The sequence below is a fragment of the Rhinolophus hipposideros genome (assembly GCF_964194185.1).
Source record: "Rhinolophus hipposideros genome assembly, chromosome: 19".
Classification (NCBI taxonomy): domain Eukaryota; kingdom Metazoa; phylum Chordata; class Mammalia; order Chiroptera; family Rhinolophidae; genus Rhinolophus; species Rhinolophus hipposideros.
Window position 1 is genome coordinate 25,633,694 of NC_138065.1, and position 18,206 is coordinate 25,651,899.

Here is an 18,206-nt window from a genome sequence, read left to right on the forward strand (position 1 = left end):
ACAAAGAGAACGAAAGTCTAAAAGTATCTGTGGGACTTAACCATTAGCTGTACCTCTCTGATGTTTGTAGCTACAGTCACACATTTAAGGAAGTTTTTGATGAGGGGATATATGTTAAGACTGGATGCAAGTTTTTCACACAATTCAGGGATATTTGAAAATATATTTTAACTCTTTCTCCTTTCATTCAGCAAGACTGTTTTCATTCTAATTTAATGGATCATAAAATGAGGTATATTTGAAGAAAATTACCTAATAAAATACGAAATTAGGAGTCTGGAAATCAAAACTTTTTCAGGACAATGCTGATGGAAGCCTTTCTAATAAGCAAATTATATTGATGATGACAATGGTGATGATGGTAATGGTTTGGGGGAATAGCTTCTACTTAATGAGGTGTGACCAAACAATACAGTGAATGTTTAAATTTTAAAACAATTTATTAGAGTAAAAGACACATTGTCATTAATCCTCCTCAAAATACTCCCCCTCACTTTGAACATACTTATCATTCTTGCCACTTTCTGAAGCAGTTCTAGAAGTCCTCTTTTGTGAATGTCTTTTGTTGCACTGTCGTGGCTGCCTCGTCAATGTCCTGAATTGTTTTGACTTTGGGAAAGAGCCAGAAGTCACACGGTGCCAGTCCAGTGAATAAGGTGGATGAGGACACACCGTAATGTTTTTATTTGACAGAAATTGTCGTATAACAGAAGCGAAGTGTGACACACATTGTCATGATGGAGGGTGATTAACAGCACACTTTAAAACACATCTTCTCTCAACTATAGCTCACACCCAACTGACTGCACCGAGCAAATTGAAACTTGTCACATACTGTTACTAAGGTTTTATGTGCCACTTTCCATATTGAAGATCCCTGCCTTTCTGTTGGATGGCACTAGGAAGCAGAATTTACTATATTGTTTTATCACAACGGAAAGGCTCCGAGTCACACATGACTTCTGGTATAGCAATTTCTGTCAAATAAAAGCATTATGGTGTGTCCTCCTCTACGTTATTCACCAGATTTGGCACCTTGTGACTTCTGGCTCTTTCCCAAAGTCAAAATGACCATGAAAGGTAAACGTTTTGAATCAATTCAGGACTTTGAGGCAGCCACAAAAGTGCAACTGAAGACATGTAGAGGACTTCCAGAACTGCTTCAGAAAGTGGCAAGAGTGATGGGATTTGTGTGTTCAAAGCGAGGAATATTTTGAGGAGTATTAATGGCAATGTGTCTTACTGTAATAATTTTTTAAATTTAAACATTTACCGTAGTTTTTTGTCACACCTCATAGTGCCATCTTTCCTCTGAAGAGACCAAAACTATTTATACTAACCAATTGAGGAGCCCTATATTTTCATCCTGTTGTATATTGAGAAAAAAATGACACACAAAAAAATAAAGAACTTGAAAGGGAAAAAAGTGATCCCCAGGTGGCCTTCCTGGTATGTTTTTGGGAGGTTTGGAAAAGAACCCCTCCACACACACACCCATACTTTGCTTTCATAAAGCCTGGCATTTTACAGCTGGACTTCTTATTGTCTGTTAAGTGTTTTAAAAATTATTTTATAAGGTTTCAGAATAGTAAGATGCCTTAGCAACTGTTAATGATGACCAATGAGGCTTTTTAAATTATTTAATGAATTAGAGATTTAATGTGAAATGTAAGGTAACCCAAATTCCCACTAAGATATAAAGTATCATCAACATTTAATTACACTGCGCATAGGAAACCGTGCTAGGGCCTAGCATCTGATCTTTTCCTGAAAAGCTTTGATGACTGAGGGGGTAGAATTCAAAGCTACTTCATCCTAAATTACAGTGGGCAGCATAGAATGAGGTCCCAAAAGGGACATGCCCATAGATATACTGTCTTCACTTTGTTACAGGGAGTAGCCCTGTGGCCCAGGACCAAAACCTGCATGGGGTTTGCTAATATCCACCCAGTATTTTGTCCATCATGTGCCTTTGGAGTTGATGATGTCTCCATCCCCCAAATAGGGTTACTTGATGACATTTTGTACAAGCTTAGCAAAACTGGTAATGTCTCTTAGAGTTTCTACAATTTCAAGCTGTAATGTGCATCTGCTTATAAAATGCTAGGTTGGATGCCTTAAACTAATCATATTTTGGCCTCCTTTTTATTCCTTTGCAATGAAGGCTTTTTGTATAACTTTTCTGTTTGTTTGTGAATGGTGCCTTCCTCTCCCTTTTCTTGTAATGCTGTTGCTTTTTCTCTCTTCCATTCATATTTTTCCCTTTTCTTTGTGCTGCATGGAGACTCTCTGCTGTACAAGTGTAAGTATTTTGGTGGCTCTGCTGTTTCTGGCCATCTTAGTTTACGTTCTTGTATTCCATTTGCTTCTGTGCTGCCTGGCTGATCTCCCAGGAGACTGTCATGTCGTCATCCATCTGTGGATCCTGAATGAAATAGGTAGTGACTGAGAGACAAGACTGAATTTTACAAGTGTGTTCAGCTAGCAAACAGGCAATAAATTTAAAATGGCCCCAGCCATGTGCCTGAAACCAAGAAGAGTGTTGATGAAGAGGGTACAAACATTCAAGAGGGAACAGTCCTTATTTCATTCGTGTTAAAAAAAAAAAAAAAGACATGATTACTTAAACTTCAAGGTTTGTTTACTGATTCTTATATTACTTGTTTTCCAGGGTTATAGAAAATAGCATCATGATTCACTTATTAGAAGAATTTTACTAATCTGTTTTGCAACTGTTTTGGTTTTGGTTTTTTTAAACAACTTTTATTATTGTTTTGTTTTCAGCTTCAGGAGAAAGAAAAGAAATTAGAGATTCTTGAGCTTGGAATGAGAGTGTTATTATTCTTTGTGCAAACTTGGTGACAAGGAAACCACTCTATCCTATTTTTATGATGAGCGAAACAATTTAACTCTAATTTTTAAAAAAATTTGTATGTCTAGGAATTACATGTTAAAAGTGAGTTTAGCGGGGGGGAAAAATGTGTTGTTTGGAAGGTTCAAACATTAGTCCTTCACTTAGGGTAAAAATAGACTAATGAGCTACATAGAGAATAGTTTTAAACCCATTATAAACATTGGATCAAATGAGTAAAATTTCCAAACAGTGTAGATAGACTTTGTGCTGCTTTTGGATTCCTAGAGAACAGAGCCAGGTATTTCGTTCACACTGTCTGCTATTCACATGAAGATTTACTGATGGTTTTTGATGTCTGTGTTAACAATGAGAAAGAAGTCTGTGTTTAGGGTTTTCATTCTAAAGTTACATTATAAAGGGTTTAACAACCTCATTCCTCATATTTCCCAAGGATGTGAATATTGACAAATACTTTTCATTGCTCATAAAATAAATTTTTAAAGATAAAGTAACTTTGTGTAGGCCTAAAGTAATAATAGTTGGTGATGTTAACCATGAATTGATTTGTGAAAAATCCATTTGACGAGTGTACCTCTTCTGCTTCAATTGCTGACCCCTTCATCTGATGGGCACTTTGCGATTTCAGAAAATACTCAGGAATGGACAAATATCTAGGGAAGGGAACTGAGAACTAAGACACAGGCTGAGAAAATTAACCCTTTCATTATGTACAAATATGGAAGAAAGTTAACCATTCTAAAGAGAATGGTAAAGCCACATTTTTTCCCCTGGATGCAATTCATCTAACCAACAGGTTGGGGAGTGAGGGAGGCGGCAGTGCACGTAAACCAGATTTCTAGAGAAACAGAATATTCATTCCTAAATACGTATACTTTAAGTGGATAATCATAGCTCATTCTTCCACTTCCCCTTGCTTTAGGTTTATATGTCATGGGATCACAGGAATAAGCCAATAAGATTGAGCAAGTCCATAGCCTCTGTAAAACTGTTAAGGAAGAAAAAATTCTAAAGAACGAAAAATATGAGCAAAATAACGCTTTTTCTCTCCCCATTGTTATACTTAAACCCATGAAAGAAAGATCATACAACAGTTCATCTATCAAAATAAATGTCAAATTGGGTTGCATTCTTAATACCAGTTGTAGAAACAAGCCTGATTGCACATCCTGCCTATTTCAGCAAAAGGCCATCAGCCCTGTCCAAACATGGAAAAACTTCAGAGCTAACAGACATGTGAATACAGTAAGAGTTTTATGCAAAATGCAATTAGAAATTATTTGCACTTGTAAAGAGCATATGAAATGAAAGAAAGGAATGAAATGCATTAGAATGCATCCTTCTGATATTCACATTTTGTACACGAGGCTTTGAGGCATCAGAAGACCAGGAAGAGCAAAATAATCCCCCATAGGTTGATGTGAACCATCAAAAATCCTGATGCTTTTGTGTGTTTCTCAATATGTCTATAAAATTACTTTGCGCTGAATGACCCATTTACAGGTGGGCATCAGTTTATAAATGAGTCTCTTTCTATATATCTTTTATATTATTTATGTATGTTATATAATATGTAATTTATGTGTAATTCTATATATATATTCCTTTTCATGTAATTGAAAATTTTAATATATTTGAAATGTCATAATTGCCATGTGTTTTACTCATATTTGGTATCTTATAAAGGCTAAATAGGGAAATGTGAGCCAGGTTATGTTTGCCTATGAACAGTCTCTATAAAATCTAATCAAGAGTCAACAGGAAAAATTTTGGAAGACATCTTCATTCCATGCATTTTAAAACTTCTTTCCTATTTATTTATGACTATCTAAATAAATTGGCTGAAAATTATATCCCAAGCTACTTCTTGATCCTTTTTCCTATCATGGTTGTGCACAAAGTGGATAGAAAACTAAAGAAATTTTAATGACTAAACACAGTATATATTTTGGTAGTTTATGTCTCCTGAGAACTAATTGTTTTTAGAAGTTTCACTTATGAATAGACCACTCAAGCCACTCCCTACCTTCTTTAGCCAACTGCAAGGCCAATTTTGGGTAGAACAACCTTGAAGCTGGATTCCTTTCCAGTTACCTTGGATTGACTGCTTTTATTGAACCTGCAATGCCTGTTGCTTTATCAATCGATACTCCTCAGATGTCTGCCTTTACAAAACCTTGTAAGAACCAAATCAGTAAGTTCCATTGTGTACTTTAGGAATACCAGTCTACATTTAAATACAATTGTTCATAATTTTTTCTTCCAACAATAAATAATAACCAAAGGATATTATTATTAAAATTGGCATAAAATTATCAACTATAAAGTTGTTTGCTTTAAAGGTCAGTATGAACCAGTTTATTCTTTGAATCAAAGAAAGTTTATCAACCTTGTGGGGTTTTTTGTTTGTTTGTTTGTTTGTTTGTTTGTTTTGAAAAAACTTTAGGGACGACCTATTAAATAAAAGTCTGCAAACTAAGTTTTTTCAGTTGTGTTATTTCTTAGTTTATACATATACCAGTTTCCAATATCAAACCAATTAAAATACCCCTGAAACCCATCCATCTATATATTGATAATGAATGCTGTGGTAGATGGGACACTGGGCCGACCTTCATAACTGAGTCTGTCCCGGAATTGCTCCTGTTGACAACTTGAATGGTAGCCTCCATCATCTCCATGGTTCAGTTTCCTCCTTGTAATTTGTGTCAGTGAGGATAGTGGTTTCCTCTAGCGTTGATGTGTGTGATGATCTTATGGAGGCAGAAGCAAACACCTTCCTTAGGTTTGGTTTTACATAATCAACAGTTGACATCAATAATAGAAAAATGCTCTTAAGTTTTGGCTGTGATTTGGGTTTCGGTCTCATTTTTTAAAGGGCTAGCAGAATCAAAAAAGTCTTTCTGAGAAGCGAATGCAGATATAGATTTCTAAATCATGGCAACTTTTTCCATCTTTACCCACAATGTAAAGATGGAAATCTTGGTGGCTGAAATGTGAAACAAAACAGTTAAACTGCTTTAATCGTTAACATGACGAAGAGTGCAGTGCTGCTGGCATTGATGTTGCTGTGACAATGACCCATGAATAATTGTTTTTAATATATCCATTTTAACACCCTCATGTGCAGCTCCGAGTTAAATTCTGTATTATTCATTGTTCCTTTCAGCCATGTAAATAAATGTGACTGGTTAGAGCTTGGGGAAAAAAGAAAGACATTGGCTGTATCATTTGAGAAAATTGTAAACATTTAGAAATGGGTTCAGTCTTTTCAATCAGGCTATCAGATAGAACCAACCATCCTCTAAGGAAGTGAAAAAAGTACTGAGCTTAAACAACAGATCCCAGGTGTTTCTGAAGTTTGAAAGGCAAGTTTTGTTTGAATACCTGTCTCAGTGCCTTCTTTATTTTATTGCTAGATGACTCCTAAATCCAAAAGGAAGAGTATCCACAGCCGGATGCTGCGGCCAGTTTCCAGGGCCTTCGGTGAGTGTCTTGCTAACGCTAATCCTTTCCTTGTAACTATGAAACACCCTCCACAAGGGCCTCCGACTCCTTTAGGGATGCTTTAAATGAGCAAATATTGAGAAAGAGAGTCAAGTGGGTGTTTGCTATTCCATGATAGACTTCAAATTACTTTTAGGAATTTTTTATCCATCTCTATGCAGTAAGTATGGGTCTTTGGCTTTCCTTTGTTTTAGAAATGGAGTTTGATCTGGATAAAGCACTGGAAGAGGTGCCAATTCACACTGAAGACCCACCTTTCCCCTCTGTCAGACAAGAGAAGCGGAACTCGGGCTTTATCTCTGAGTTACCCTCCGAAGAGGGAAAGAAGCTAGAACACTTCACCAAGTTAAGGCCAAAGCGGAACAAGAAGCAGCAACCCACTCAAGCGGCGGTAGGTGAACGACAGAGACCCCAACTCCCTCACCCTTTCCTTAGGGGAAACTGGAGAGTCCTACACAATAGGAAAGCTTGCAGTTATGGAAAATAGATCCTTTGCATATGATATTAATGCAAAATTTCTCCACCTGGTGCTCAAACAATTTTGGAAAGACAACTCTGTAAAGTTTCCAACTATTCAGAACAGGGTTGAACATCCTTAGAAAAAATATCAGTCACATGGGTGAGAAAAACAGGTGATGTCTATAGTGTAAAAAAAATAGAAAATAAGTACCAAAGAATTTATTTGTAATTAGAAATTGTTTGCATTTGATTTTGGAGTGTACACATGTACCTCCCCCATCTCCATGTGCGGACCTGTTCTGGTGCCTTTCCTTTTGATAACCTAGATCTGAGTGGCAGGGTAACTCAGCATCCAGCTCACTCTACTACAGGAGAGGATTGAATTGTGCTAAGGAGCACATTTATCCTGTGTGTCTCTATAGTTAATGTCTTTTCTCTCTTTACAGTCAGACTTCTTGAAAAAGTTTGTGCCTATTGTCTTTCTTCCACACTTTCCAGTCACTCCACCAAACTCTTCATTCTATATCTACCCACCTATATCTATATCTATATCTATGGCAGGGGCAAGTGACCCCTGCCAAGGTCACTTCTGGCCTAATCCTGTGGACTCCTCTCAGCTGTCATCTTACTTGATGTCTCAGCAGTCACTTGACACAGAAAGCTCCATCCTTGCTGAAAGGTGATTTCCATGGGCCTTTGAGTCATCCCACTCTTTTCTTATCACCCACCTCTGCAGTGATGCCTTTTCAGTTTTCCCTGCCTGACCTTTGAGTGTATTGTCTGGGTGATACCATCTAAATCCATGGCCACCCTCTCCCTGTTGTTGATTCCTGTCCTCTCTAGATTCAGATACCCACCTGCCTCCTGAACTTGCACCTCAGGATCAACACCTCAGGATCAACATCTTCAAAACTGGGAGCCGATCTTTCTCTGTAAACCTGCCCTTCCTCCTTTATCCCCACCCCATGGAGCATCACCAGTTAACAAGTTAGATACCTGGATATGGTCCTGAACACTAGCTCCTCACCACCAACCCCAACTTTCCCTTCACCTTTCTCCCCCCTCCTTGTCATTCTGTCATCTCTTCCTCCATGCTATGTGTCAGTCTGCCAGCATCCCCATCTCCCCCACCACAATACACACACACACACACACACAAACACACAGCTTAGGAGTAAGCTGATAACTACTCATCTTGAATATATCCACTAAGGCAAGACTTCTTCCAGAAAGCCTTTCCTGTCTCCCATGAGGCTGTGATTGCATAGCTCCAGAAATGGTCAGTTTCACAACTTGTGCACAATGCACAGCCTGAGCAACCCTCCATGGAGGCCCTGATCCCCAGTGCCTGACCCTGTTACAGCTCTCGGCATACAGTGTTTTCTCAGCACTCTCCCCTCCTTGTCTGAGAACTCCTTGTCTCCCCTCCTTGTCTGTGAACTTGTCTGTGTAGGAAGGCATGTGCTTTATTCATGATTCTATGCTTGGCTCTCAATCTGGGTCTGGAATCAAGTGTTCAACAATACTTACTGGATGATAAGTGGATGACTGAAGACATCAATGAATAAAAGGCACAACAAATTATCTGCATGGGGAGTCATTATTCTTACTGGATCAGACTTTAGTAGTGTTTCTCTCGTTTAAATCTGTTTTTAAAAAAGAAAATAATTAGTGTATTATTTTCTTTTTCGATTTACTTGTTTTAACTTTTTAATGCACTCTTACGTATTCTTAGAGGAATAAACTTTTTTCCTTTTCTTTCTAAATGAGGAAAAGGTCCTTTCAGATAGGGAAAGATTCTAGATGGTTATTGAATAAATAGTTCCTCTTTGGCTTTTTCCATGTGGTGGGTCATTAGCAATAATACTTGCATGTGAAATGATGGTTTAAGTTTCCCCTTGATTAAGTCAGTGGCCCAGGGAAAGAGAATGGTGCATACTTTTTCCTTTACACATTTAAAAAACAAGAAAGAAGAGAAGGGAAGAAGGCTGTGACAGAGTCCTCACAGAGTTGGCACATCCCAGGCTGTTCCATCCTGGGACTGTATAGCACAAGGATGTGTCCTAGGTAATGGATCATGGCCATGGGTCTAAATAAATCTAGCTTCTTCCCGAGGCTTGGTGAACTGAGAAACATGGCATAGCTTGCTTTCCCTTGGGTTCATAGTGAAATATGCTGCCTTAGGATTTCACAGTGCTTCCGTTTTCAACGTGCTTCTACATGTAACAACTCTGAAGCTACCACACAGGCAGTGTCACCCACATTTTTCAGCAGAGAAGGAGGAGGTTGTAGCTTATCTTTGTGACTAGTAGCAGCAATCATTTAATATTATTGTCCTGTTTTTGTTTGCTTGTTTTTTTCTTTTGCTAGGATTGAGTAGATTTAGTCCACCCTAAGTCTATTGTAGCTTTCCTAGAGCTTGTCCTTGACCCCCAATGCTCCTAAAGAGCTTTTCTCTTTAGGAGCTGCTCCTAAAGAGCCAGGTGACAGAATTCTCAAAGCCAAGATATTGACTGTTTTTACTTTTAACAATTTGTGATACCAAATGTGTCATCACTCTTGGTTACCATATTTTATTAAGATTTTTTCATCTATGTGCATCAATGAGAGAGACCTATAATTTTTCTTTTTCTTGTCTAGACTATCTATCTAGTTTCATCTGGTTTGGGTTTCAAAATACACTGTCTTTATAAAATTAGTTGGGAAGTGTTCTCTCTTTTCCTATTCTCTGGGACAGTTTGCATATACCAGAGATTTTCTGTCCCTCTCCTGGGAAGCCATCTGGGCTAATGTGTGTACACGTGATGCTTATGTATAGATTTCTTAACTAGGGATTTACTTTCTTTTGTTATTGATCTACCTAATTCTTCTTGAGATGATTTTGGTAATTTCTGTTTTTCTAGGATATTATCCACTTAGACTAATTGTTCATTTAATTGTTTATAGTATTCTTATAAATTTTTAATCTCTTCTATGTCAATAGCCACGTCCCATTCTTCATTTCTAATATATTTTAATGCCTCTTAATTTTGCAAAGTTGTCTCTTTCATTAGTCCTTTTCAAAGAATCAACTTTTAGTTTTATTAGTCCTCTCAAGTTCATTAATTTTTGTCTCATATTTTTATGTTTTCTTTTATTTTACTTCCTTATTTCCTGAATTGATTGCTTAGTTCTCCCTTTTCCATGTTTCTTACTAATATATGCATCTAAGAATCCATAATTATTCAGCTTACTAATTAGCATTCTTTGGGTATATTTGTTCAGAGTTAACTAATGTACCTAATTTTCCTTCCCTCCCACGCATTTCTCTCCATCCAACCTATGGAGACATCATGAGAGATTAGGTAGCTGCCTTGTCAAAATTCAGGTACACCTGCTACCATGTTCCTTGGTTCATTCGTCTCAGTAATCCTGGCAGAGGGAACACACACACACAGGTGGTCTGAGTTGTCCTTAGTCCTCCTAATCACCAGCTTATCTTCACAGCAATCACACATTATCTTTTTAGCATTTGCTTATACACTAAAGCTGCAAATCTACCTTTTTTATTTCTCAAATATCAACAACAGCAATTCTGGTTCCCAATTTTATTTGCAAACACCCTTCTCTGAGCACAAATGCAGTGTGTCCAGGCAGCTCAGGGCTGAGGTTTCTGCTCCCCCTTTCCGATAGGTACGCTACCCTTTTTAGTCTGAAATTTACTCTCCTTGACAGAAAAGAGCAAAATTACACGGGATTTTGAGAACTTCTAATATCTACATGTCCTTTCCTTTTGCTAGAAATTGAGCTAAAACAGCACATGTCTGTCCTTGAACTGTTTGAAAACTACATTTCATTTTTGTCTTCAGTTTTCCTGCTGCTCTTCTTACAGGCTAATGACAACCTCCTAACACCTTTAACACCCTTTAAACCACATCTCCTTGAAGATCTCCCAGAGATACTGGACTGCTCTTAACCTCTCTACTCTCAGTCTCTTTAATCTCTAAAATTATACAGTTGGACTGGGGGAATCTATACGATCCCATCCAGCTCTAAAAACCAGCCTGTCTTGCAGGAAAGCTAACTGCATTGTTGAGCCCTCTGTCCCTCCATCTCTGATACTCAGTGATGTTTTTCATGTCCCCAGAGAACCCTTTGTCCAAGTTATGAATTCTGTTTCATAGCAGGGAAAGAGAAAAAGGCTGAGAGGAGAAATTTTATGTTAGTAAAACTTTTTCCCCTCCTCAAAACGAGAAGGGGAATTTGACAGGAAGCCTCTGAGGGAGAGCATGGGTGCACTAGAAGGAAGCCCCATGTCAGGTCCATGTGCCCTGGGGTCACATCCTTCTTGTCTGTGTGGGCACCACTCACCCTCTGAGCTACTGTGTGATCGGTGACTAACCAAAACTAGAATAAAACTCTTTCCTTTTCAGTTCAAAGGGTAGATGTGGGAGTGAAATAATAATATGCAAACACATGTAAATCATTGAGCATTATAACTTACGTAGCTATTTTTACTGTAGAGATTTCATTCTCCTTCTTTTACAAAAGGAGAAATGATAATACAAGCAAGTTCTGTGCTACTTTATGTTTTGTAATCTTTTGTAAAAATAAAAGTTATTTGTGAGCTTATTTCTCTCTGTAACTGAATTATAGAACTTTGCTGATTCTCTGCACTCTTGTAATGTAGGAAAGCCTTGCTCCAATATAAAACACTCTTCAGATGAGAGGTGTAATAGTTGTTATTATTCACATTTCACAGGGTTCTTTGTCTATTATCTGTTATCTGCTCACATTTCAGCATTTCCCAAACATGAACTCAAACATATATTTCATTTTCATAATGGAGTGTTCCCAATGAGAATGAAGTAGATAACTATTTAAAGCAAATGATTGGTCTTTCTTTAAACAATGCATATGCGGACATGAGCTAGTACCCCGAGAGTCAACTTTAGACATTCAAATCAAGATTGCATAAAGTAACTTTCCCATCACTCTACCAAGATGTAAGACCAGATGTCCTAGCCAGAGTATTTGTCCTTGTGCCTAATAGAATGGGCAAGTTACATATTCTTCCCTAATGGCCCACAACATATCTACGTAAAACATTAATTTAATACACCATCACAGACAAATCAAACATGTGAGTAAGTTCACTGTGAGTTGTCCATCCAAATAGAAATGCTAACTTGGTGAATAATTTCCTTATAACTTCTCACCAGCTTCTCTCTTGAGACCCAGGCTTTCTATGCCTTGCTAGACACCTGCTCCTAGACTTCCTAGAGCACCTCAAACACTTGTGTGAAATTGGACTCATCATATTCTGCCCCAAGTCTAATCTTTGAACTGTGTTCTCTAGAACCACGCTTCCATTCACCCAACCTAGAAACTTGTACCTCATCTTAGCATCTCCTTTCTTTCCATTCTCATTTCTCCAGACCTTAACCAGTCTCTCAACTCTCCAGATTAGACTAGACTGTTAAATGAAAGACGGGAGTCTCATTTATGTTCCTAAACAGATTTCCTTACTTACAATCCCTGGCTTCTCCAATATATCCTTCATGCTGCCCCAGAATTATCTGGCCACAATACAAGTTGGGCCACATCACTTCTCCGTGGGCTCCCTATTATTTACTAAATAAATTCCACACTCAGTGTAGGATTCAAGGCAGTTCACCATTGGTCCTCATATTAGTTGGGAAGTTTTCATTCAACTAGAGGTAAAGAGAAATGACTTAAATTATGAGAAATACTTATTTTCTCACCTAACAGAACATCCAGAAGTCTCCCAGGTGTTGTCCACCTTTCTGTTCTGTCATCCTGTTCCATCATTCTGTTCCAGCATGTTGGCTTTTGTCCTCCGGCTTGCCCGCTCTTGAACTCCAGGTGGCTGCTGCAGCTCAAACATCACACCCTCCCTCACATAACCATGCAGAAAAAAATACATTCCTTCCTTTGCAAGAAAACTTACCCAGGAGCCCCTAGTAGATTTTCCCTAATATTTCTCTGACCAGGATTGTATCACATGCTCTTGCAAACAATCATAGCCTAGGAAATAGAATTTGGGTATTTGGTTTATACAAAAAAGTATACACATCTTGAAATCAGGGTTCTTCCAGCAAGAAAGAAAGAAAGAAAGCAGGTGAGAGGGTTTGGAGTGCCCAGTATTACTATCCACCAGGCTTTTTACTCAGCAGTTAACCTCATGCACACACATCAGGTCCCTGGCCTCTGGTATTATCACCATTCTCAAAACTTAGTGTGTTTCATTTTTCCATGCATTCTCTCTTCTCTTACCATATGCCTCCATGCCATTTTCTGCCTTTAGAAACACTCCATTCTTCACAGCTGTTAGGTCTGAGCTGCTTCTGACATACCATCAACATTAATCCTCTACCAGGCCTTGTGTTCATCGTGCATCCCTCATTTATTTCTTTCTGCCCTTGTCACACGTGTACATGTGACTTCTATTCCAATAGATTATAAAGACCCTGATTTAGTCAGTCTTGTCCTTCCTATGGTCCTTATCACAGTGCCTTGAATCAAGCAATAAATGTTTGCTGAATTAAGTTGAATGTCAACTAACCTTACACCTGTTTGGTTTGCAGGTCTGTGCTGCCAACATAGTCTCCCAAGATGGTGAACAGAATGGTCTTATGGGGAGAGTAGATGAAGGTGTAGATGAATTTTTCACCAAGAAGGTGACCAAAATGGATTCTAAGTGAGTTCAGAGTCATTACTAATAATACTCTTTAATTCACATTTAAATTACTAACAGCTAACAACTTTGTATACTAAGACTCATTTACACACACACACACACACACACACATACACACACACGTATATACATATTTTTTAATGAAATTTACTATTCTGATGGTTTGCAAAATGTAATCTCCAGACCAGCAACATCACTTTCCATCCATATCATCTGGGATCTTGTTAAAAAGGCAAATTCTCAAGCATCTACCCCAGATCTACTGAATCAGAAACTCTGGAGGTGGTGCCCTACATTCTGTGTTTTAATAAGCCCTCCAGGGCATATATTGAGCATGCTCAAGTTTGAGACCCATCATGCTATTTTAAAACAGACCACTAAACGTACCATCCCAAAATGTTTTAGTTGGATGATTCTATTACTTGGCAGTGAACTTTGACAGCTGAAATTATTTATATCTAAATGTTCATAATCTGATGTATGTGAGGGCTGTACATTATTGCTAGGTGACGCAACCTCAACAGAAAGTGTCAAAATGACAACAGAATAAATGAAGAGGCTTCAGAGTTAGCCTCTAAAATGTTCCATATGCATTTTCTTATTACTAAGTGGAGTTTTCTTAAAAGATGACTTAGTGGTACTTTTATTAGCATTTGTTTAACTAAAACATAAAACTCTGTATTCTTTAAGACTATTGATACTGTTTTTAAACCCCTAACTAAATGTAGATCCATCCCAAAATACATTCTTAACCTGGATTTGTATCTATGAAGTATTCTTCACCTTGAGATACCAAATTCAGGAAGGAATTTAGACCATATGATAAGCCGAGGGTAGGCAGGCCAAACACAGGTATGGAAGAAACCAGCCCATTCTATAGATTGATGTGCATTATCTTGCCTCAGCAGGATGGCAAGGTAGAATTTTTATATCCATAACAGTGCAACTTACTGAATGTTGTAAGCTTCTGGACCCAGTCATTTATCTTTGACACTGGCCTTGAAGGTTGGCATACTAAGAAAAATTCTATTCTGCTGTGTCTCAGGAGCCAACCAATGTCGTTTATTCTTTGAAGCTTTCCCGTAACTGCTCCCCTTGCCCCCCAAGTTAATTGCTCTTTCTCTAAAGCTGACTCAATGCTTTTTTTTCATCCTCTGCACACATCTGTGAGGATATACATAATCCTTGGAGAACTTGTTTGTTTGTTTATACAACTCAGGGAATGGATAAACAGATTCTCAATGTTAAAATGTCAAGCAATACCAACATAAACAGAGTAAAATGGGAAAGTTCCTCTTAGTGATTTGCTTTCAAATCTTTTTTTCCCAAAGACAGCTGTTGTTACTCAGAAGCAAATGTTGGTCTTATTTTTCATTCTAACTTAAGTGTCTGACGCAGCCTATGATATGTAGTCTGCCCTCAGTCACTATTGGTTGAATGAATGAAGATGACCTCGGCCTGTATCCATATAAACTACAGATAGCAATGTAGGCTCTTTTCTTTCTAAACTTTAGAAATGGATATTTAGTTAGTGGAAAGGTCTATATACCTTTTACCAGGGCCCTGTGTGTTGTTATACTTGCCCTAGTGTGATTTCTTCTACCGTTCATGCTACTTCTTTAATAGGCTCAGAATGAAAGTTGGGCATATTTTATATGGTATAAAATCTGCTTTCTACAAAGACACTGCTCTAGGAGGATTCTATTATGTTTCAGTACAAATAGAACTAGATACATTAATTTTCATCATATAGTGATAGAATCTACTAGGAGTTGTGATTTGTTTTATTTCATTTTGCTATATAAAAACAGATATTGTCAGTTTGATATGTAAAGGGCTGGGCATAGGTAAAACCATGAAATAACATGAAGAAAGTTCAAAAATCAAAGTTTTGTATGCTCATAATTTAAAATGTCATATGTCTACAAGGCTTTTTATCAAACAACAAAAAAAGTTCCTTGTTTCTTTCCCTATTCCCCAGACGCAATTAATTTCTGTTCCTTTAGCTGTTTATTTTTTACTTTGCTTCCATATTCTTTAATAACTTTTTTCTTTTTCTTTTTTTGCTATTTTCTGCTTTTCAGATTTAGATAGTAATTATAACTGTTGACTTCTTACTATAGAGGATAATAATAATTTAAGTCTTACGCACTCTGGCCCTACCGCCCAGCCCAGCCCAGCGGACCCATGCAGAAACACACACATACACACACACACACACGCGCACACACACACACACACACACACACACACTTTCCTCTCCCCATCTTCTAACTTCTAACTTAGTTATATCTAAATTTTTGGTTCTATCAATATTGACTGTTGAGTTCATTATAGCCATGTAAATACTCATAGCTGAGTTATATGTATACTATGACATTTCCTTTCCTGGACAACATTGTATTTTCCCTGGAGTTAATAATTGTCCCATTTTCATTTGCTTGATTTTCTGCATTGCTATCACTGACATATCCTCTGAATCTCTAGTAAAGGGATTTCATCAGTTTCATCTTCTTGGACCATCATATACTGCTGTCTGACTATAGGCCCATTACACTGCTGTCATACTGGGGTCTCCCTTCCTCATCTGCTTGGGGCTTTCTTCCCCTCCTTCCTGTGTCCTTTTCCTATTTCCTTTGCCTGTGTTGTCTTCTTCCTTACTTTACTCCCTTGTTTGGGTGGAGCACTTCCTGGGCTTGCTTTCTGAGAAAGGAAGCATGAGAGATGAGTTTCTGAAACTCATGTGTTTTCATTGTGATTAATAGTATAAGTAGGTATAGAATTCTAGATTGGAATCCATTTCACCTTAGAATTTTGAAAACCTGATCCTTTTATCTTCTAGTTTCTGGTGTTTCTCTATGAATCCAATGCCATCTTAAGTTCTGATCTTTGTTTGTAACTGATATTTTTCCTCTTCTCCAGAAGCATTTGGGATCTTCTCTTTGTTCTCAGTATATTGAAATTTTGTGATGATAATGCTCTGGGTGACTCTTTTTGTTTGTTTTAACCCATTTGCTGGGCACTAATGGGTCATTTCAATCTGGAAATGCACATCCGTTGGTTCTGGAATTTTTAAAAAATTATTTGTCATATTTTTTTTACTTTTTCTCTATATTCTTTTTCTTAAAGCTTCGATATTCAAATTATGTGTTTCCTCTATTAATCCACTAGTAATTTTTTTACCTGTTCTCTCCTATTTTATCTTTTTTTTATAACCCTGCCCCCCACTTTCTGCAAAAGTTCCTCAGTTGTATCTTCCAATCTTGTTTTTCCACTTCTGCAATCACATTTTTCTGCTATTCTTGTTTCATGGTTGCAACATTTTTTTCTGTCACGTTGAAATGGAAGGGGCAGTAATGAAATCCATTTGTTTCTGGGCTTTTCCTACTAATGCTTTAGTGGTCAGTTTTCCCAGATTAAGTCGGCTTTCACTCATTACTATTTTGGCTTCCAAACTTTGTTTTGCCTTTTCTCTGAGGTTTATACCTTATTATTATTTTTAATCCCTTGCAGTGGTTTTACAGGGAACTCAGGGGAGCTAACCGTGTTCAATCTGCCTACTTTAAATGCAAGACAGTGACAGTGCCTCCCACTCATCCCACTTTATTTCCACTTTCTCCCCATCTAGTTCCCAAGTTTCTGAATATTCTTTTTGACAGTCCACTGCCAAAGCTGTCTATCTTCATTTTGTTGTCTCTTTTAGTGGTATTACATTTAAGCAAGGATTCAAGTCTTTGTGTTGAGCACCAAGGGTGGGATTTCAGATGTTATCTAATGATAACATGGAAGGATTTTAGGGGGTTATTGGGAAATCCGCTCTTCATTGTGCACCAAATTAAATAAGGCAGTCAGTGCTCTGCCCCACCCCCCTCCAGCCCCGCCCCTGTGTCTGGAGTGCAGCCTGCTTTGTTGGTAGTTCTTACAAGTGGAAAGGCACTTGACTATTGACTAGAACCCTTAAATATAAAAAAAACTCACCTCTGCTCCCAGTCCTACCACCTTCAGATTCTCATTCTTAGCTGGTCTGTGCCTCAGTATCCTCACCTATAGATATGATAATAATATTCCACCTTCCTCTTAATTTCCTAAGTACTATGACCACATCAACTTTTTCAGAATGATTGCCATATAAGCAGCAATCTTCACATTTATGTTTTGACTGATTGTTGCTGAACTTGAATTACAGTAAAACCAGCAGGATTTGTTCTTTTGAATCACAGGAGATCGTCAACAAGAGGCTCAGATTTTCATGAGCTTAGTGAAGGAAGTGATGAAAAGAAAAAGCGAGATTCTCGGAAAAGTGGCTTTCTCAATTTAATCAAATCCCGGTCCAAATCCGAGCGACCACTAACGGTCTTGATGACAGAAGAACCCTCCTCATCAAAAGGGGTGGTTAGAAGTCCAGCCATAGATACACCCAGGAAGGACATGAAGCCAACCGAGCACAATGGCAATTCTGAACGGATAGAGGATCTAAAAACACCTGACTCCCTTGAAGAAAGTCAAGGGGAAGACATGGGGAAGGTGGAATGCAATGACAGCAAGGGCAGCCCACAGGGAGGGCGGAGGTACGGGGTCCAGGTGATGGGCAGTGGTCTGCTGGCTGAGATGAAGGCCAAGCAGGAGCGGAGAGCGGCTTGTGCACATAAGGTAAGGCAGGGGCCCTTA

General features: G+C 38.1%; 1 protein-coding gene across 9 annotated transcripts in view; it reads left to right on the forward strand.

Annotated features, from left to right (window-relative positions):
• CARMIL1 (capping protein regulator and myosin 1 linker 1) overlaps positions 1–18,206 on the forward strand; it is a 381,971-nt gene that overhangs the window by 344,088 nt on the left and 19,677 nt on the right. For 6 of the 9 annotated variants that reach the window (XM_081026680.1, XM_081026681.1, XM_081026683.1 and 3 more), the window contains 4 exons: positions 6,292–6,358; positions 6,574–6,770; positions 13,426–13,538; positions 17,759–18,188. In XM_081026680.1, the coding sequence (XP_080882806.1) occupies positions 6,292–6,358; positions 6,574–6,770; positions 13,426–13,538; positions 17,759–18,188 (807 nt within the window). Of the gene's footprint in view, positions 1–2,284; positions 2,303–6,291; positions 6,359–6,573; positions 6,771–13,425; positions 13,539–17,758; positions 18,189–18,206 lie in introns of all 9 variants that reach the window. The other 3 variants (XM_081026679.1, XM_081026682.1, XM_081026677.1) reach the window with 1 other exon arrangement.